Below are 21,651 nucleotides of genomic sequence, written 5' to 3' on the forward strand. Positions count from 1 at the left end.
TGTGAAAGTGAGCATTATTGATTTAGGCAGTTTAATAATTAAGGACCTTTTTTCAGCTGAATGCTTTTCTGGTATCTTTGTCTCCCCATCAGACATTCTGTAAGTTAATGCTACCCTTGGGCTTTGAATAGAGCTTGCTTGAAGAGTCAGAGTATTGTATAACCATATTTGCCTGAAGTTAGAACTTGTGCTGTCCCTGGATTTGTGCCAGCAGCAAACAATTACAGAACCTGCCAGAGTCTTGGGCCTGTATTATTTTATTTCCCCAGAGATGTTTACAAGGGGACTGTTGCCAAACTCAAGATCCATTAAACTGCTGAATCATTACATTTTCTGTTGCAGCCAGCTGGCAAGGATGTGATTCCAGGCACTCACTGTCAGGTACCTTGTGTCAGTGCGCTCTCAGAAATGCCTCCTTATGCTTATTTGTATAAGGCCTTGAAGGATGCCACAAGGTGCAGTCTGCAACATGTAAATAGAGACAGATTTACAACAAGAGCACCAGCAATGTTTTTTTTTGTTGTTGTTTTTTTTTTGTTTGTTTTTTTTTTATGTGAATCTGCTTTTGCAGTTTATGGGGTGTGTAGCTGAGGTCTTTTCGTGCTCTGGTAGGGCAGTCTGACTTTCAGTAGAGAAGATTTGTTTGTTATTCACGCCGCACAGACGAATGTTAAGAAATGCCCTTTTAAGCACTTCAGGAGTTATGCCCTTTTTTTCCTTTTCTCTATCTTGCACATCAATCAAATGATTCGCATGTTCCTTAATTAATGTGTTCTTAATATATATGCCAGACAGAAAGGATCATTTACAGCTGCACCAAACACTGCACTTATTTGGACTGATCTTTTGTTTTTATATACGAAAGCAGTTTTCTTGGAGGCACTGCTTCCCCTTCCACCCCCAGATTACATTTTATACCGGCTTTGTGGCTTTCCTGTTAATTACAATGAAGACTGCTTGCTTGGGTCTGTTGTACAGTTTTGGTTTTGGTTTGTTACAGTTTGGGTTTGGGGGGTGGAAAGTGTTGAAGTATAATTTCCAAAAGGTATTGTTGGTTTTCCCCTTTTCCCTTTTCTTATATTTGCAGGTCATGTAGTAAAGCCTTGGCAGGAGAAATCCCTATATTTTCATTGTACTGTTTCTCGCAGCCAGAAACTTGTAATTCAGGAGATGCTTTTGCTGTTCTTAATGTTTTCCCAAAACGACTTCTGCCTTCATTAGATCATGTTTAATATTAATGCACAGCAATTGCTTTTGGCAAAACTAATGCCCCACTTCCAAATGCTGTGCAAAACAGAATAAAACACACTTTTTTTTTCTTTGTAAGAGCCCTAGCCTATTTTCTAGTGACCTTTCCTTAAGAAAAAAAAAAGAATTATCTGTAATGTAGTGTGATATACGCAAGAAATAATACTGAATCTTGTACTACTTATTGTATGTTTCTTTTTTCTGTGCTAGTCAGCAGATAGAGCAACCTCCATTATGCTTTCAGAAAGCCTCGGGGAGTTGCACCAGCACTCAGTGAAATCTGCAGGAGATTTCTGAGCCCATGTAACTGTTTTAGAGCAAATACTTACAAGGGAACACATGACTGAGTAGACTGCTGACCTTTGGCCAAGCAAAAGTATCTTGAGTAAGGTGTTTTTCTAAAGTACCTGGAATCTTAACCCTCACAGGGATGCTGAGGGTGCTTGGAGAGAAGGCATACATGCCTTTCTTTCCTGCTGATGAGCAGAGTATTAAAGAATGAAGGAAAAATAAATGTTGATGTTATGGCTTGCCAACACCCTATTAACTTGAGAAGGATCTTTTTCTTGCTTTTGTCCTAGTAGAAAAGTTATCAATTGCAAGCGAGTGGGAAAAACTACCTTTTAGAAACCTTTCTAAGATATCTGCCCATGATGAGGCATTATTTCAGGCTGACTGCATTCCATTCTTGTATTAAGTGGTAAATTCCAAATTTTAAAGTTTGCTTTGGATCAAAATATGAAAAAGAACTGATCCTGAAGCTAACAGAGCAATGAAAAGTAAAGGCCTCCAGTTAGATGCTGCTGTATAGTGCATGTCTAAACACATTCTGATTTTACAGCTTTACAGTAATGTCTATGTCCTGCCAAAAGTGAGATCAAATCTAAGACAGCCTTACCATTGAAGAAACCCAGAATTTGTCACACATATGAAAGTAAGAGACAAATGCACCCTGCTATCTGTAGAAGTGCATGGTAGGTTGCCACAGTATATTGTAGGTGATCTTTCTAGCCCTTTTGATTGGGTAACAGATAAATAATGTGAAAGGTTCCTTCCACCAATCCATGTGTTTAGGATAATTAAGCTAGTTTCATTGGCATGAGCAATGTTGCTGCTGCAAGACTTTAATAGAACTGCTTTGGTGTGAAAGAAATCTATGTAATATTTTAGCAGACAGATACTTATGATGATTTTGTGGTGCTGCATAACTGTTGTAGTTTAGGCATTTGTAAAAATCACAGCCAGGTACTGACCTGGCTGCTAGAACATGTTTTAGTTTAACCACAGCTACGTGCTGTCACTTATCCTGTTTCCTGTAACTGGAGAAAGATAAGACACTTCCTCTCTTCATTCAACTCCTTTCCTGTCTTGCCTTCCAATACCCTTTTGCTTGGCTGTAGAAAACCTCCTACATAGGAGTTATTTCTGTGTAATTAGACAACAAAGTTCACATCACATTGTCTTCAAAACTGATGAGCTTGATTTGGTATAAAACTCACGCCTCTTGTTTTACTGTATTTCCTAGCATGTTTTTGTTAAGATTTTCTCTTCTTGGTCTTCTCCAAATACTTTCCCCACTGAGGCTCACAGAGCTGTGGTAAAAGTTTGGTACGTTGTGTGTCTGAGAGCCCGTGCAGGTGGACAGACTGCTTAGCTCATCCTAATGCTGCTGTAAGGCTGAATGGGATATGCAACAGCCTCCCTTCAGTAGATAATTGTATGATGAATTCGAGCATGCATTGTAGCTCCCATACTTTTTGCTGCAGTCTCCATTTCCTTTGTGTGTGTATGAGCAATTCCCCTGTCTGCTCCTAGAGGGAAGAAAAAACAACTGCTGAAAAAGCAGATTGCTGTTGCTACAATAATTAATGCAACCTGGTTGCTGAGCTGCCATTTATCCAGGTGCAGCTCTGTGCTGACTGGGAGTGTGATGTGGGCCTCTGAACTCATTTTGGTCACAGACCTTAACAAGGTATGGGCAAGAATATGTAGCAGAGGCACTGTTAGTCTTGTTAGAGGTTGGAACAATGAAGGAATATTGCTAGATAATCTATCCTGAAGACTGTTGATTGAGAAACTTGCTTCATCGAAAAGGGACTGAAAAATGGCTTTGCTAATACATATAGGTATCTTGGGTGTTTATATATCATTTATTTAACTGTAGGCTTGTGGAGCCATGTTTTGTGTACCTGAATTTACATATGTCAGTCTAAGTATACATGATTTTCAGGCAGTCTTTATCTCTTTAATATTTTTAGTACTATCAAATAGGGCAGGAATATTGTCTTAGAGTCATCATAAGAATGACATAAAGAGGTGCTGTGAATTTAAAAAATTATTGGCAGTTACAGTATCTGCAATGGAAACAGAACATGGAATAGAATTTTCTGTATGTGAATTTCCAGAAATGAGTATCTTGTGGGGAACAGCTTTAAGCATTGCTTATTATTTAGCCCACACAGAATTTGTCTAATAAGGAAGTGTGTACTTAGCACCACAAAACTGCTTTGTGTTGCAAGTGCCTTGTGAATTCTGAATAAATGCTTTTTATTATTTTGTTTTTGTTATGACATTGCAGGAGAAAAATGGACACATACAAGATGTTTGGGTCCTAGTCAGTTTAGTGAGATTGAGGATGGCTGTGTGCAAGTTTTTCTTTTCCTCTCTTGGCTCTGTGCTAAAGCCTAAAAACTTTGGCTTACAATAACTACCTTATACTATTGTACTGATTTGCTCATTGACCTTGCGTGATACAATGCAGTCATAGACTTGTTTGAAATCCCTGTGCACAGCAGAGTAATAAATAATTTCAGTGCTGAAGTATGAGATTTTATCCTTAATTCAGTGTGAGTAAATGGAAGCAAAGGCTGTCTTCGGGTATATTAATAAATGGGATCCCAATCTCCAGGGAATGAAAGAGTGACTTTAAACTTTGAACCATCAGGAATGTTTCACATCCAGGATGGAATATATGCAATCAACAAATAGTTGATTGAAAAGATATCAAACTCACCTGTGTATTGTGAGAACATACCAATTGTAAAGTTATTCATTGGATTATGTTTCTCTTAAATTTTAAAGTCTAATGCATCTTGGTTTCTCTGCCTGAGTGTGCTGTGCTTTTTGGTATGTTCATTGATGAGGAATTAGCCAGGGTCAGTTACACCAAAATAGCCAATGACTTCAAGATGATTTAGTTGAACCCCACTATCAGGTTACTCAAAGCGCTGTCCAGCCTGGCCTTGAACACTTCCAGGGATGGGGCATCTCGCACATATCTGGGCAACCTGTTCCAGTGTCTCACCACCCTCATAGTGAAGAATTTCTTCCTTATATCCATTGTAGCGGTTCATTGACATGTCTGTAGAAGGAAGGTTGGCAATGTAGATTTACTGTTCCCTAATTCTTAGAGAGAGGAGCAAGGAAGAAGCCCTGGTGTCCCACTGCTCACTAGTGGCCATGCCACAGAGCTCTGCTAGACATACAGAAGCATATTGCACACTGTAGCAGCACTGGGACCAGGCAGTTATATGGAGCATAGGCTCTGACAAGCCACCCAGTTCAGATTTTAGAAACTGCCTTCATGTTAGGAGGATGCTTCTGTGTGAAAAGCATTCAATATCTCATTCAGTGAACTTGTCAGTGGAAACGACCTCCAGAAAGGAAAAGTCTTGGATGGCGATACAACGAACATTCTTGTTTCTGTAGTACCATTTTGCTGTTTACAAAGAGGTAATTGATTTTTGTCTTTCAATGTTTCAGGAAGCATTCTCTTCAAATGCATGTCTTTGGAGGCTGACAGAATTACTGAGCAACAGGAGAAAGTACTGTCAGTCCTAGAGGAGAAGTTTCCAGATCTTCCCCCACGAGAGGAAATTATCTCTGTTCTCCAGGAGACTCAGTTTAACCCACAAGGTAGTGCAACTTGCTTCCATTTTTCTGACCTTTTACAAATTTAGTTATGTAACTGTATCAGAATATATTGGCTCATTGTGTTTAGTGAAAGTAGTTACAGCATGCTATCTTCATTGACAGTTACATTTATTATATTTAATTTTAAATTAAGTGGCTTACATTCTGAATCATGTATTGTGATTTCTGTTGAGGAACTACTGAACTCCTAAATAATTTTTGCTGTCCTTACAGATAAAGGGAACATTGATTTATTTCATACATTGCTTTTACGGTTGTATTCTAACCAACAGTTTCTGTTGATGAAGTATAGGGGTATAAAACAATGTGTCAGCCCATATGTAGAAGTTGTGCTGCAATTGTCTGTGTGCTGTGGAAGTGTATCTTCTGAATCTTCTCAGGTTTATCAAGGGCTGTGTACTGGTGAAGTGAATGTGACTTCAGACTAAGATGAATGAAGCAGTGGGAACTTTCATTTCCTTCTGCTAGAAATTGCTGAACACTTGTCATTTTTTCAGTGCCCAAAAGTGGGAATGTTTGAACTTCAATTTTGATAGCAGTCTTTTGAAGGGATGCTCTGAAAGCCCAAAAATATGAACTTATATTTTTTTACTTTGCTAAATGGCGTTTGCTATGAAGTTTTTAAGAAGGAGTGAGAATTTAATTACCAAGATACTTATTTGTTGGGTATATCAGGTATGCACAGAGTCCATGCAGTCTCAGTCTTTTTTTACCTTTCTCAATGCACCTATCTGCAGAATCTTCTCATCTGGATTTAGGCTGTCAGCCTGATATGGCTGCCCTAGCTGGTAGTTACAGAAAGAATTTGACGTGCTGCTTCCTTTGCTCGCTCTTTCAGTGAGGTTGAAAGCTAAATTATTTCAGGGCTATACACCTTCACATAGTTCACTGAAGTTCCTCCAGGCATTAGTCAAGGAGTCATAATTCAGAAGTGAACTGAATGCAGCCTGGATTGGAGAGATGAAATTACTCAATTAGGGAACTCATTTCTGTCAGTTGCAAGTGAAGATGGTTAAGTAATGTTTGTCATGTACTTGGCCCATGAAGTTTACCTTAATATCCAATGCAAAACTTGGACCAACAGATATAATGGTTTCAGTCTGCATGACATTGGTTGCCAGTAATTTTCATGTGCTACATAAGGAGAGCAATGTCATACACTATTTCTTTTTGTCTCAAAGCTGCTGTTTGCTGTGTATCATAAGGTACATATTTAGCTCTGCATATATTCATGTAGCATTTGGATTAGTAAGGTGCTTTTGAGTTTCTGGAGTCATTTGAAGGCTCTGACCTTTGCTGAATATTTTACCTTATATATACCTGTTATTTTGGTCAGTATCATGGCAATTCAACATGAAATTTCTCAGTTTCATGCAGAAATAATAGTTTGTTGGCCTGAACTCATGAATCTGTTCTGAACTCATGAATCTGAACCAGAAAGTCTACAGGTGGCCTATAAATATTTTTGAGAGGACAGATGCATAAATATAATTAATATGTGTACATGAACCAGGTCATCTTGTCATTATATTGAATGCAGTGTTGGACTCCACTCCAAGAAAAGATTCCTTTCTTGGCTTAAGTTGGTATTTGACTCCCTCTTAAAAAACAACCATGCAAACACATCTGAATGTTATGCTTCTAAGCTTTAAAAGTCTGTGGACATTTTATTTACCATCCTACACTGAAGTAAGTGGCTTACATCTTTCTTTATACTCATATTTGGCTATCATCTCTGTATTTCTGATCATATGATAGGATCATGTTCCTATACACAGATACATATTTTTTTGAGGCATCTTTACAGCATTTTAGTCAGATAACTCCTGTTAGAGACAGCGCCATCATGAAGATTTTCAGTACATTCTACATAAACATATCAACATGTCTAGTTGCAAAGTGAAGCAATTCCAGTTTCACTCTGCTATTTCTGATGATAATATGTACTTCTGTTTCTACGCTACATAAGCATCTAGTTCGTTCATTTGCCATTTGATGTACGTGAGAGAAACCCATTGCTGTTGGTTCCAGTTTGCGAGGAAGGTCAGAAAGGTTGAATGACTTTATGTTTTTACGTAGTATCTTAAGTGTTTTGCTTCTGAATATTTTATAAGTGCCATAGTATTCCACATGTATTTTTCAATATATTACTCATTCCAGAAGTGTTTCATGTTAGTGATTTCCTATTAGACCATAGCAATGGACTGTCTACACATTTATCATCACTGGAATTCAGTTCTTTCAAAAAATGTGTTTTCATGCAACTTCATTGCAGACTTAATTCTTCATCCTTTGCTCCCCAGTCCCTCACCCCCCATCCTTAAAATCTCATCCTTGTTTAAAAAAACCCTCTAGAAATATTAACCATTGAAATATTCGTGTTGTTTTTAATTTTCTCATAGAATGTCCTAAAATACAGAAGGCTCAATATTAAGGTCTAGTCTAAGCGTGTTTTTAATATGTGTTGCTGCATCTGTCAGATGTAGATACTTGTATGTGTTGAAATTCCTTTCTCTTCTCAAACAGGTGTAAGTATTGAGGATGTTATGCTGAAAGATCTCAAGATTTCAGATGGAGAAATCAAAGTAGCAATTAGCACTGTGTACTTAACACTGGAGGTAAGAGAAAACTGAAATAACATAGTTTGTAAACAGCCCTGTTGCGTACAGAGATGGTCCTTTAGCAATGATTTTGAGCCAGTTATTTTCTCAGTATTATGTATGAGCAGAATTTAATTTTCAGTGATTTAATTAACTTTGGGAGAAGCAGTAACTGTTTGTAGTCTGACTTACATGATTATGCATCCAATTATTCCTTGCTGTTAGTCTGTACAACAGTGTGGTGAAACAATGGCATCAGTAAATTGCAGCCTTTGGGTGAATTCAAGGTGTGAGCTTTCTGTTGTACTTAACCTAGGTAGTTATGAGCTAGGACTTTGTCCCACCTTTCACTTAAAATACGGCAAAAAATTTATAAAACCAGTTTAGCACGTTCAGCTTTTTGAGAGCAGGAGATACTTTTTTATGCTTTTTATAAACTTATCTTGAAGTATGTCTAATGCCGCATTGCCTAAATGAAAATGTTGGTAGAAAAAAAAAGGACCTCGATAGAGCAGAAGTTCCTAGAATTTTGATTATTTTGAATAAAACCTGATTATAAAGATTGTATTTATAAGCCTGAAAATGGCTGCTCAGATTTTCTTTCCTGACTGATCTGAAACATTTTTCAGTTGCGTAGGCAGAACTCTTGTGTACTATGTTTATCATTATATCAAGGTGATTTTTGTCATGGATGTCAGTAGCTATCTACCTTGCCCTTGATATTACTGTTACTGGCTGTTACATAAAAGTATTAATTTAAAAATATTAACGTTTAGATCACTGTTCAAGTTTGACATGGCAATATTATTTCTGATGTAAGTTTGCATACTGATACAAACTGATATTAATAATAAAACTAGCTAGATTGAGGAGAATCTCAACAACAGAGACACGTTTACATAGTATATATTTGCAGTGTACACTCTGATCATATCCCTGGAGGTCACCCATACAAAAGTATTTAACATACAAAAGAAATTGTCATCTTCTACTTTTGCATTTTACTTCAATAAAAACTTTATTTTATCTCAAATGGTACTAAAGAAACAAAATTAAAAAAAACCTCATGTTAATAGTTTTTCACTGTGTGTATCCTGTGAGATTTCTTACAACATGTCTTTTCTGCTGGGTTTTACAAAAAATATGGTACTTCTGTGGTTGAAGAGTTTGTGGTGCAGTCAAGCTAATAATTATTAATGTATTTCTGCTTTCATATTAAAATACACAAACAAAATTGGGTAGCAAAGCTTCAAGAAATGAATCAGAATACGTTAGTTTCTTGGTTAGTTTCTGTGTCAAGCAGGCTTTACCAGCACTGCTTTATGAACTCTAATTTTTCCTTGTGAAAATTATGCCAAGGTTGGGAGGAAAGGGGATAGGGAAAGAGTATTGTAAGATAAATTCCCCCAAAAAGAAAGAGATTGAAAACAAAACAACAAGAAGATTTTATTAAGTATTTTTAAATATCCTTACCTTCTGTCAGTTTCAGTGAATGGTGGACACGCAGGAGCTAGCTTTAGCATCATGTTTTATTTATTTTTCTTTTAATCTTAATTTCACAGTTGGGATGGAGGTTAGTTTTGCATTTGCTGCATTACTTTGTTCAAATGTTTTCTGAACTCCCTGATTTACAGTGCTTGACCTGAAAAAGACCTTTTTTACTTGCTCTTCTTAGGGCCAGGGGTGATATGGTCTGCACAATGGTAAAGCAGATGGCTTGTAAAAACATTCTAAACTAGTTACTTCACCCAGTATTAGAAATACATACAAGGGAATTAGAGATGAAACTGTCTAGACCTGTCTTGCCTGTTCAGTTTAGAATTCTATTATGAACTCAGAATACACAAACCTTAATTACTTCAGGATTTTTTCAACAATAATAATGGTAATTTGTTATTTGTTCTTAAAATGCTCTATAGATGTTACTTAATCAAAAATAAGGGTTGGCTTTGCTGTCAGTGTTAAACCTCTAATGTGTTTGCTTCTCAGAAGTATCTTTTCTTAAAGTACTTTCTATAGGCTTGATTATTTGATTTGGTTCAGTGGTCTAATTGATGATAGATGATAAAACCAAAGAGGATAATTATGTGATTATAGTTGCTGTTCACAAGCATGCATCCCTGCTAGGCTGGATATGTATTGTGTAGAGTGAAAGTGTTGCAGCTCAACACTCAGGCTCTGATTTCAGTCAGTTTCATGATAGTAAAGGCAGAGATTAGTGAGTCTGATATTCTAACAAATGTCATACCTCAGTTGCATATACTCAAATTATTCTAACCTTTCCTCATTTCCGTTTTTATGCCAAGTTTGACAGATCTCTGTTCAGAGTAGATTCTGGAAAAATTTTCTGTTCTTGAGAGGGTCAGTGCTCTTTTTAGCAGAGTCTTGAACTGGAGCTAAGTTCCTTTCTATTCTCTAATCCTTATTTCCTGTATTAAATTAATCGTTTCCTCAGTCTCCTTTCTGTAAATTGGGATATTAATCTTTTATTTCACAAGTGTGCTGTGAATTAATTTATGCATTATAATTGCATAACAAATTAATTGAAGCTTGTGTTAGGCATGTTGTGATAAACCCTATTTTTATTGGTATTGAAACATTGAAGGGAATATTGTATGAGTTCTCTGTAAGGAAGGAAATGATGGTAACTGATAAGTCATCAGCTGGAAGTTAATACTCATATTTACTTATAGTATTATTGCATAGCAATACTTAGACATGAAGGACACATGCAGGTACACTCCTGCTTTCCAGTTTTTCAAGAAGACATGAATGCAAAAATAGTAGTGCAGTTGCTCTCAGTGCTTTATTTGAATATATATACTCATACCAATCAACAGTGTGTGATTTATATCCATCGTGTATTGGCTTTTATTGTTAAATGACTGATTTTTAAAGTGTCTTGATAAAAGCCAATCTTTCAGATATCAAAGGAGTAGATAGCACTCTCAATAGTGATAAAGGCAGGGAGGGCATTTTATGTGCATCTGTTTAGGTTTCTATAGGAGTCTGTATGCAGTTTTGCATTTCTGGAGAATAACTGCCTTCAGATCTGGGCTTCCTGGATTTAGGTAGCATTAAAGTTGTGAATTGAAATCAGTGACTGGCTACCAGAGCTCATGCTACTTGGATTTCACATGCATAGCAGTGCTTCTTGAAGGGAATGACGAAAGAAAAGTGGCAGCGCCCAGATCATGGTTATTTTTGTTGCCTTTGCTGAAAAGTTTCCCAAAGTCATAATAGTGATTACTCATAGGATATTGTAGAAAAATTCAGTGCATGCATTACAGTTAATTTCTGTTATATTATGCCATACCCTGAGAGTATATTTTGCTTTTTCTCTGCTGGAATTCTCTTGGAAATAAGAAGTAACTTCTCAATGTGACTTTCTGTGAAAGTTATTTTTTTCCTGAGAAAGGAATACTTCGTTTGTAAACTGAACTCTGTTCTATGTTTTTTTTTTAAGTCTAGTGCACCAGAAAAACAATCCAGGTTTCATGAGTGTTCAGTTTAGTAGAAATGGCTCCTGATATTGTAGCTTAATAACGTGTTTGTTGGACTAAGTCCTTGGTCTTTGGAGTCATGAAATTTTTTTCTAACTGTTCACAGAACTTACAGTAACACAGGGAGATAGAAAATCAAGTTTCTCCAGGGAGAAGCAGGGCAGTCTGTTGAAAACAAGGCAAATAGTCTCTGATTGTGTGCTGTTGACTGTAACAGCCAAGGGAGTACACGTTTTTTTGAAGGTTGACCAGTCTATTGAGGTTCTTGTTCATGTTTCTGGCTATGATATCTGAATACTCATGAAGGTAGTTTCGAGGTTGTGGAGGTGGTTCAATCTTTTAGTATTGTAAGGTGGGAGTCACCTGGAGATCTAGAGAAAATGTCAAGAGCCTCAGTGCAGGTTGCTGTCACCGGTATTGTTGCCCCAAGATAGTGACCTGCAAGCTCATGTCAGTATGGTCATGTTGGTTGTGCTTAGGTAGCGTTTACTAGTCCAAGCGAGTTGAGGATGGCACCAAGGGAAAGTTCTGGCTCTTCCAACAATTTTCTTTCGTGGCTCTGTGTCTCAGAAAAAATCATGTTGACTGGTCCAGCAACAGTAACTTAGGAAATTTAGAAATGTTTGGTCACACAGTGGACCTGCTTCCTAATGAATAGTCTAATCTCAGAGAGATGGTTTCATTTTCAGGCTGTTTTGTGGTAGTAGTATGGCATGCAACTGCGTTACTTATTTTGACAATTTCATTTGAGTATTATGAAAAGTGATGCTCTTAGTACTTCTCTAAAGCAAATCAAGAATCTCTGTCTCAGCTGGAACATGTGAAACAAGTGCTAGGTAGACTATTACCCACAGTTAAATGAGGTTAAAACATGTTTGTGCAAAGGTTTGAACTTTTGCATTCTGTCTGTAATGACTGGACCATAGTTACGTATTTAGGAACTTTTTTCTTGCAGTATGAATATAAACATATTTTAAATAGCATCAGATTGGTCCATGAATTTGTTTTTAATGTTAAAAACAAAACAAGAAGAAAACCCCAAGTAAACATGTTAACAGTTAATCTTCCAGTAATGGAATTAGAAACAAAATTCTCAGCAACTTACAATAGCAATGCTATTCAGAAGTATTTTTCTGATGCCTGTTGTGAGAAGTTAGGGTATGTAAAATAAATGATGTATGGAGCTGTAGGAATGCGACTTTTGCAGACTACCTTATGTCTAAGGAACATTAAACATAGGGTTCTCGTTTAGCAAATAAATAACCATTCATTTCAATGGCTGCATAGTCTGGACTTTTGTGCGTATTTTTGCAAAGATGAGAAGAGGCCATTAGGGATTTAATATAAAATAAATCGCCAAGGGGTCTTCTTGTAGTCCTAGTCTTTCTGCCACATGGTGTGTCACTAATGTGCATAAATGGGCTTAAATGAATTTGTTATCTGTAATACATTTGCAGTATGTATATATTTATATATTATTTTTTAATTGTGTTTAAAAATAAAACATTAAATACATCATTTCTGAGAGCTGAAAACATACCATTTATAAATAAATCAACCTTAATTAAGGTCTTAAAATGTCAGTGTGTGATATCTGCCTGTAGGAAAATGTATAACATATATAGTACACAAAGCTTGAAACTACTTTCGTTTGCTTTTTCAGAAGTACTAGGAGGGTTAAGTTACAACCTGTCCTGGGTTCAGGGGGAGGGAAAGAAGGAGGGGAGTGCATGAACGAGTTACCTGACTGGGTTTAAACCACGACACAACCTTACAGGACTGAGTAATGCAGCCTAAACATGCATTAACGTAAATACTGTGCTCATGTTTAAACATCAGACTGACGGGTTCTGGAGGAGGGTAGCTGTTCTGTTGATGCCTCAGCTCAGCCAAAGTACCCCAGTTGTAATGAGTACAATCCAAGGTGCAGAGAGCTGAGGCAGACCTGCTGAATTCCCTGTTACAGTTAGTTACTGGTCTCTAAAGATGTGAAAGCAAAGTGGTGAGGAGAACCTCTGAACTGTTTTCAGGTGTTTTCTAATTAACTGTGTAAAACCAAATGGCAACAAAATTGACATTGGTTACAGTGATTATCAGGATTGCTTATACTTTTAAACTCAAGACCAGATACCTCCCAGGAGATGACGCGAGGGTGATAGGAGCTAAAGTTCCCTTACTCAGTGAGATGTTTCTGTATGAAGTGATGAAGGATGCCAGGCAAGGTGCTCATTGTGGTAACTTGTGATGTGAGAAAAATGTAAGCTTGCAAAGCTGTCCAAGACCATTCCATTTATCAATCAGTCCAAGTCAGCCTGTGCTTAAATCATTAAATAATAATTTATCCAAATGTCATTTTTGCAAGGTATATTTGATTATTTTATTCTATATTGCTGTCGTAACTCATAGCAAACCAGAGCCATCAGAGATTTTGTACTTGCAGTATCTGTTTAAGAATGCATGAGGTATACAGCGATATCAGTTCTGCAATGGTATGTATGTATGATTTCAGTTTATTTTGGTGTCTGAAGAAATTGAATAGACTTCATCCATTATAATTTGTGTGACATTTAATCTGAATTTGGTTCATGCTATGGTTTATGATTTTGACATTACTGGTTTTGTTTAATCTTGGTTCAAAAGCTAATAAACCAAGTAAAATAACCATTCGAATTATTGAAACAAAGACATGAGATTAATCTACTAACATAACAGTAAAAATATGCTTGTGTTTATAAGTACATTGTTCAAAAAGATAAACTGTATTTTCTTTTCTGAACACATGAAATGTGTTTAAATAAATTAAGATGGTTTTGTTATGAAATACAGCTGTATAATATGCACCATCTCTCAGCTAAACAAAATGCTATCTACAGTATCATTATTGGACTGTTTTCCTGAATTCTACAAAGCTAATTTATCATTTGTGTACTCTTCTAGTTCTTGTCAGAAGCATCTCAGCTCAGCTGCTTATGGGGCATAGACATTGACAGCGGGAGGTGCTGTTTTGAGAAATGTTCAGCATAAAAAGAGTTGTTTCTGTGAAATACCAGACACGTTTTTAAAATTTCAATGTAAATCTAGTATTTTAAGATCTACCATAATACATGGGAATATAGGAACTGATAATAGGGATAACAGCAGTATGAATATTTCAGCAAAGTTAGGGTTTTTGTTATTTGGTTTCTGTCTTTTCTTTGCTGTTGTGTGAGAAAAAACTTAGAACATGAAACTGTTGATCCAATATTACAGTATAATTCCACCTGTAGGTAAAAGGACTTCTTTTTGGTTTGCTAGTGTTAGTGTTGCATTACTACAGACGACAGCAATTCTGTTAACAGGGAGTGATAAGGACATACAGGGTATTTTTCTGCCTTGGTGACAGCTTTTGTGTTTGTCATTTAGAAATTAAAAATCCAACAAACCCAAGACATTTAAAATCATGCAGTATTTACTTAGAATAGTGACGTTTTGATGCAGAAAACTGACAAAACATGTCTTCTGTGTCTTGAAATATTCATTTTATTCCATCTGTTTGGCAGAGGTGCCTAAAGTACCTTCTGAACTGGAATGTAAGTGTCTATTTAACACTTGTAAACAATACAATAGCCTGTGTTTTTAGCATGCACCATTAAATTTTATACCTTCTGCTACCTATCAGGAGCCTAGTCCTGGAGCTGTTGGTTATTTTAAGATGTAGGAACATTTTGGAATTTTGAATCAGTCAGATCAAGTGCTCTGTAAGACTTTTCAGTATTCATGTTTTCTGGTTAGATGATGACAGGGAAGATCCTTCTTTTGACTCAGTGTAACTCTGTATACACTCAGGCTTACTTGAAGTCAAGTACTTGTTTTGTCTGACTGGAAACAGTTTATTGAACTTCATATGCATTTAATTTTATATGCATTTTGTTATATTTCACTCATAATAAAGGGATCAAAAAATACAAAATTATTCAAGTTGAAACCCCCTTCAGCCCCTATTTGAGTACTCAAATTAAGAGTAGCTAAGAACACCAGCCATAATTTTACCAAAGAATGCAATTTTTCTTTCTCTCTTTCTAAGAGACAGGTAAAGTTTTTTTTCTCAGAAAGATTACCACTTCTATATTCAGAATTATTCACAGCTTCTATGCCTCTCTAACAACGCATAGTTTTCATCGTGAGGCTGCTGCATGAATATTATTCATCAGTAAAAGTCACTTCTTCTGCTGTTCCACTGTATTTAAGTGAATATAGGTGAAGTCTAACCTGCAGGCTCTTTTGACCCTAGAAAAACAGATATTCACAGCTCCTGTGTATATTGTAAGTACTGCAACATCTTGGTTTTTTACCAATTTTAACTTTTCTGTATAGTCTTGATACATAAGGTAGCAAATGAAAATTTCTTCAAGGTAATTTTGAACTGCTTTGGGGATAAAGACTTATTATTTTTCTCCATAATAAATTATTTGTACAAGTGGATTTTTTTAGTATGGAATTGCCCCACTTCTGAAATAATGACAGTAACTTTAATCAATGTTGAATTCATTGATTATGATGAAAAGAGCAGAATGTGCTCTACGACTTAGGTAGGCTTTTAGCATGCTTTCTTTTTCTATCTGCCTTTTTATTATTACTTTATCTGAAGAACAAATTGCTCATTAATTTGAATTTCATAACTTTTTCCATACTTGTGATTTATGGGTAACAACAAAATCGTTCTTTGAAAATTTAGCTGCAGAGAGATTTTCTTTTGTCATGCTAGCATAATTCATGTTTATTTTATACAAAGCCACAGAGTTCTTTTTACTGTTTAGGTAAAAAAGGTAGAACTGGATGATTTCTTCAGCTGTGATCATGTAGCTCTCAATGCATCAGAGTTTCTCATGCATACCGACAACTGTCTTCCAGGATTCTTACAGTCCCTTTTCCTTCTGAACACAAGATAAACACAACACTTATGATGATATAAAACACAAAAAAGTTTTTGAGGCCACCAGCTTTATGCCAAAAGAAAACTGTGGCAGCTGATTATTTTATCTTCTCCAAATAAGAAAAATCACAGCGTTTGCATTGTAGGGATGGGAAATTCAGTCATATATACAACCCTTTCACACCTGGGGGAATGTTATTGTCATTCATATCATCAGTTCTATAAGAAATGAAAAATGAATTGGAATTCTTCTCATTTGTATGAACAACAAAACCAGTTGGAAGAAAATCTTTCCTGCCCTGAATTCAACCTTTGCCAACAAAAGCTATTAGTTGGCATCTATTTATTGGTAGTTCTGGTTCTTCTTACAGAAGGACAAATCTCAGTTGCGTTTCAGCATTTCTATCTTGCTGTTCTTCTTGTCTTTTTCTTAGTTTTATTTCCAATTAATTTTCATAAAACATGACTCTCCTTCCCTCCTCCCTCTTCTTGGGAAAAAAAAAATAAATAAAGAAGAAAAACCGGAAAGATGTAGGTACTTACAGAAACAGACAGGTAAGAGTAAAAATTTCCCTTAGGGAAGCTTCTTGATGTCCAGTCTTCCTTTTTCCCCCTCTACTACAAGATTTCCAGAGAAATAGTCAGCAATTGTGCCTGGATTCCACACCCAGGATTTGCCTTTTTTTAGTTTTCACAAATCCCAGACATCTGTATATGCTGGTTTGTTCTTTTGCGTATTTGTCACAGATTAGAAAGAAAAAAGGTTGGAATAGATCAGTTTTGTACCTGAAATGGGAACTGTTAATGTCAACAGTTAATGGGAATGTTAACTCTTCATCTTGGCTCAACATCTTAGAACACCATGGACTACACTAATGGGATTATTTAAGCTGAAGAAGGATTTGGGGATGAATTTGGATAAATGACAATTATGCAACTAATAATTCTTGTAATTGTGTTTTAAAACTGAAAATTGTAATGGAGCATTAAGTTAGGCTCTGTTTTTGTCAGATGCATCATGTACTGCATCATATTCTGCTGGAAATGTATTGTTTTGGTCTAAAAAGTTTGTCATCTCTGTATAAATAGCATTAAGCAGGGTGGTTTCTCAGTATTTGCTATTAAAGAAGACTTTCTAAATAAAGGGATTAGAGATAATTCAGAAAAAAAAAAGTGATTTTCCTTTCAGATCTCTCAGTTGAGTATTTGCCATATGGGTTGCTCAGCATCACACTCTCAGCAGGTCTACTTTATGGTAAACACACAGTGAGTGAACAGAAGAAAAAGGCAATGAAAATATTAATATTCTTTCCCCGCCCCATTTTTTTAAACTGCACTAAACATACTCAGGTTCAGCCCATATTGTTGTGGCATTTAGTTGAGTATGTATGTATTTGCCACTCTGCTGGGAGTTCGTGAAGACTGAAATGCTGCGTGAGTCTTTTCTTGCCGTGAGACTGATTTGCTGGAGCTTGCATGGCAGTGTGTAAATTATACCTTCGCTGCTCCGATCTGGCATGCCGCCAGGCCCCCCCAGGCTGTGCTCTTTCCATGACAGGCAGTTGTTGAAAACATTGCTGTTCTTTCTGTGGCATGGGGTGCACTGATATGTAAAAAAATAAATAAATAAAAAAAAATCTGTTTTACAGTTAAGAGCAGGCATATCTGAGTAAAAGAAACCCCACTGCATAAACAGATGTGTTCTGAAAATAGAAATTGCTTTCATTACGCAGTTGATAGTGTAATTACAAACAGGAAATAGATACAAAAGGAAATGCTTTAGAAAAAAAAGCTGTGGTTTGAGTCCTGCCCTCTGCCTTATGGTCATACAATAGCCCTTGGTAATGCACGTACTTTTTGTCTTTCTGTCTGGATACTTTCTGTTCCAGCAAGAAACCTGAACATTCCCATTACAGATCTGAGGAGTCCGACAAATAATTGAGAACTGTGCATGTTCAGATTTAGAAGAATGTGCAGCAGTCCTGCATTGAACAATCATGGTGTGATTTCTTTTAGGCAACATTTTTTCTAAGTCTTCAAGAGGAAATACTTAATTTAGCATGCCTGAAGGTATTTAGTTCAAATAAATACGAACCCCTTACTTTGTATCATGCTAAATGTTTAGCTCAGCGTGATCTCCACAGGTTGGCGTTAACATCCACACGTTGCATATTTAGCTTGTATATTAGTGTTTGCAGTTGTATTTGATTTCCACTTGTTCAGTCTTTTGAACAGTGGTTAATTAGAACAGCCAGTTTTGTTTCTCTGCTTATTATTGTACTCCTCTGGTGTGCTGCATCTTGTTGATCTTCTCCATGAACTAATCTGTAAATACTTGTAGATGAATAAATAGAAAATATTGGTTGTTCTATCATCTAGTATGAATTCTTCCTTCATGTATATCATTAGCCTAATTGTTTACAGTGTTCCAGTCAGTTACACTTACACAGATCCTCTGAGGTAATGGAGTTGTGTTTTGTAGTATAAACCAATATTTACTCAGAAGTCAAACCTCAGCCTCACTTCCTGTGGACTTCTAGTGCTATCAGTGCAGCAGTAAAATCCAGAGTGAGATTTTCAAGATGCCTGGGTAGACAGAACCATGAAAGTAATTGTACTGATTTCTATCTATGTACTCAAATTTTGTGAATAACAGCCAGCTGTAGTCAGGTGCCATTGGTGACTGTTGTGGACTCTGTGGATTTCATGCTTTAACCATTTTAGAAAAATGTTAGTTTTCAGTGTCTTCTGTCAATTGAAAATTGGGGGGGTTGAGAGGTTGAAGTAAATTAAGTGATGAGGGATCCTTGTGTACTGTACACTCAGTTATTTTGAATTCACGTTCTGAACACGTTTAAGGTGGATTGAAATTGGTTGTGTTTTTGATTTTCCATTATTAAAGACTGAAATACAAGCATATTTTCAAATGGCGTTCTGCACAGTCAGTGATGTACCTGTGCTTGATGCCACTATTCTTCACAAAATGTGATAATAATGTTATCTGTTAACATAAAACCAAAGTTTGACTCCACGGAAGCAGCTGAAAAAGGATAACCACAAATGCTTAAACCTCTTAGAAGCACACTGTTTGACATATTATGTTAAAACTTCCTTATATTTAGGATTCTCTTAAGGAAAGTACTTGTGCTGAGTCTCAGCTGGTGTGCATAGAGGAATATTCATTTCCCAGTGGTAACATGGAATTTGATTTTTTTTTTAACCTTTTTTATATATATTTAATGGATTGAAACACTCTGAAGAAAAAAAAACAAACCAAAACATTCATTTGGGGTTCTAATCTAGTTCAAAGGGGTTTTATAGTTCTGAATCCAACCTTTTCTCATGTTTTATATATACATAAATCAGAAGGTTATGTCTTGTCCAGGCTAGCAGGGAGCAGAAACAGTCCTTTGCTATGACGTCCAGGAAGATGATCATTCGGGAATGAATGTTTACTGGGTTGATACTGCAGGTGTTTTGAAAAGGGATTGTCTACAGCTTGACAAGAGGGTCATACTAACAGCAGTATGTGCTAAAACTTAATATTTTGTAATTGCAAGAGAGGGGTGTATGAACTTTGTAAAATATGCTGGGTATTCCATGCCTGCAACTCCATTACAGTTTAAAATTCTGAAGTGTGGTTATTCTGTTGTAGTGCTCTGTGCATACAGTCAGGCAATGTTTCTGCAGTAGAAGAGTGTGATGGAAGCAACTGAAAGGAGCTTTCAGGGATTTGATGTCAGGTCAGAAAGGACATTCCAAGAGTCAGGGAAGAGGTGTGAAATGATAGCAGGAGAGGACAGTGAGCAACTGTGGCACAGAACACAAAGGCATAAACCAGTATGAAGCTTCACCAACTTGTGCACTTGTCCTGGGTTCAGCAGTAGCAGTCATTTTTTCTCCTTCTTGGTAGCTGGTGCAGTGCTGTGTTTTGACTTTCAGCTCGGGAACAGAGCTGATAACAAGGATGTTTTGGTTTGGCCAAGGACTTTGTGAGCCTCATGCTCTGCCAGGGAGGAGGGGAAGCCGGGAGGAAGCAGAGACAGGACACCTGACCCAAACTGACCAAAGAGGTATTCCATACCACAGCACGTCATGCCCAGGATGTAACTGGGAGTGAGCCGGAAGGGCTGGGAGACTGCAGGGTTGGAGGAGGTATCGGTCGGTGCTTGGTCGGGCTGAGTGGGCCGAGTTATCGGTCGGCTGGTGCTGAGGTGTTGTATTCTCTTCCCTTGTTACTTCCTTTATCATTATTATCATTGGTGGTAACAGTAGTGATTTGTGTTATACCTTAGTTACTAAACTGCTCTTATCTCAACCCGTGGGAGTTGCATTCTTTTCGATTCTCCTCTCTGTCCCTCCGGGAGCAGGGGGAGGGCAAGAAACGGGGGGAAGTGAGTGAACGAATTGCCTGACTGGGTTTAAACCACGACAGCACTTCAAGACTATACCTACTAATCTGCAGCATGGTGTCACATGTAAAAATGTGCCATACATTTATGTGTGTGTATATAGATAGATATATAGATGCACCACTTATGGAAGGAATATGTGTGCTGAGAGACATATGAGCTCTCCACCTGCTGTGTAACATGAAGTTTTTGCTACATGGAAAACGAATTAGGCTCACTCAATTTTATCTTTAATTACCCATTTTCTTTATTCTAATGCAATTTGATGCTCATTTCTGCCTATGAGGGTGCATCTACATTTCTTACTCAGATTCTGAGAAATAAATTTCTAACTTTTCTGAAATTCAGACCTGTTCTGAGAAAACATCTTGCCAAAGTTTCTTGGTTCAAGGAAATGGAGAGAGGCTGGACTCTCTTCTGACATAACTTAGCAACCAAGAGTGTTGTTTCTGTCTTCAGTTTGACCTTGCACAAGCAGCAAAACTGACTCAGTTACACTCGGTAGTAAAATGTTTTTCCAAGAACAGCTTATTATGTATATGATTTGGCTTAAACTTTGCTGTTGGCAGTGAAGATTTAAGAGCTGGAAGAAGTATCTGTGGTGAAAGTCAGCTGAAAGAAAGGGGCTTTCAGGTGCAGGGTGAATTAACATTTTCCAAAGGATATTCTAGGGGTAAGATACAGTCCAGTTTCCATTGAGAGAAAGTAAAATTGTAAGCAGATGAGTAGCAATGCTGTTTGTTAGACCAGAGACATAGCCTAAGACATCATCTTGAATGGTACCTACAGTAAAATCTTTTAGTATTTGGGCAAAGCAGGATGAAGATAAAGGTTATATGATATGTGGAAATACCTCCATAATTCCACAGATCAAAGAAAACTAGAGACAAGTATTTCATGCAGATACAGAAGGTATCTCATATCGGGTCTTAGTTAATAGTGTTTCATAATCACAGACAGCGAAGTCAAAGTTTTTCACAGAAGTAGAAGTGATTTCGTTACAATGGCAGATGCAGATTTTAACAGAAGACATCTCATTTTGC

The 21,651-nt window shown here is 36.9% G+C and overlaps 1 protein-coding gene across 6 annotated transcripts in view; it reads left to right on the plus strand.

Annotated features, from left to right (window-relative positions):
• Positions 1 to 21,651, plus strand: part of PRUNE2 (prune homolog 2 with BCH domain) — a 144,248-nt gene that overhangs the window by 34,902 nt on the left and 87,695 nt on the right. For all 6 annotated transcript variants that reach the window (XM_057402138.1, XM_057402136.1, XM_057402140.1 and 3 more), the window contains exons 5-6: positions 5,011 to 5,163; positions 7,708 to 7,799. In XM_057402138.1, coding sequence (XP_057258121.1) covers positions 5,011 to 5,163; positions 7,708 to 7,799 — 245 coding nt within the window. The remainder of the gene's footprint in view (positions 1 to 5,010; positions 5,164 to 7,707; positions 7,800 to 21,651) is intronic.

Source organism: Pezoporus wallicus, unplaced genomic scaffold (genome assembly GCF_028554395.1).
Source record: "Pezoporus wallicus isolate ANWC-B61680 ecotype Strahan unplaced genomic scaffold, APGP_CSIRO_Pwel_v1 contig_6275, whole genome shotgun sequence".
Lineage (NCBI taxonomy): Eukaryota > Metazoa > Chordata > Aves > Psittaciformes > Psittacidae > Pezoporus > Pezoporus wallicus.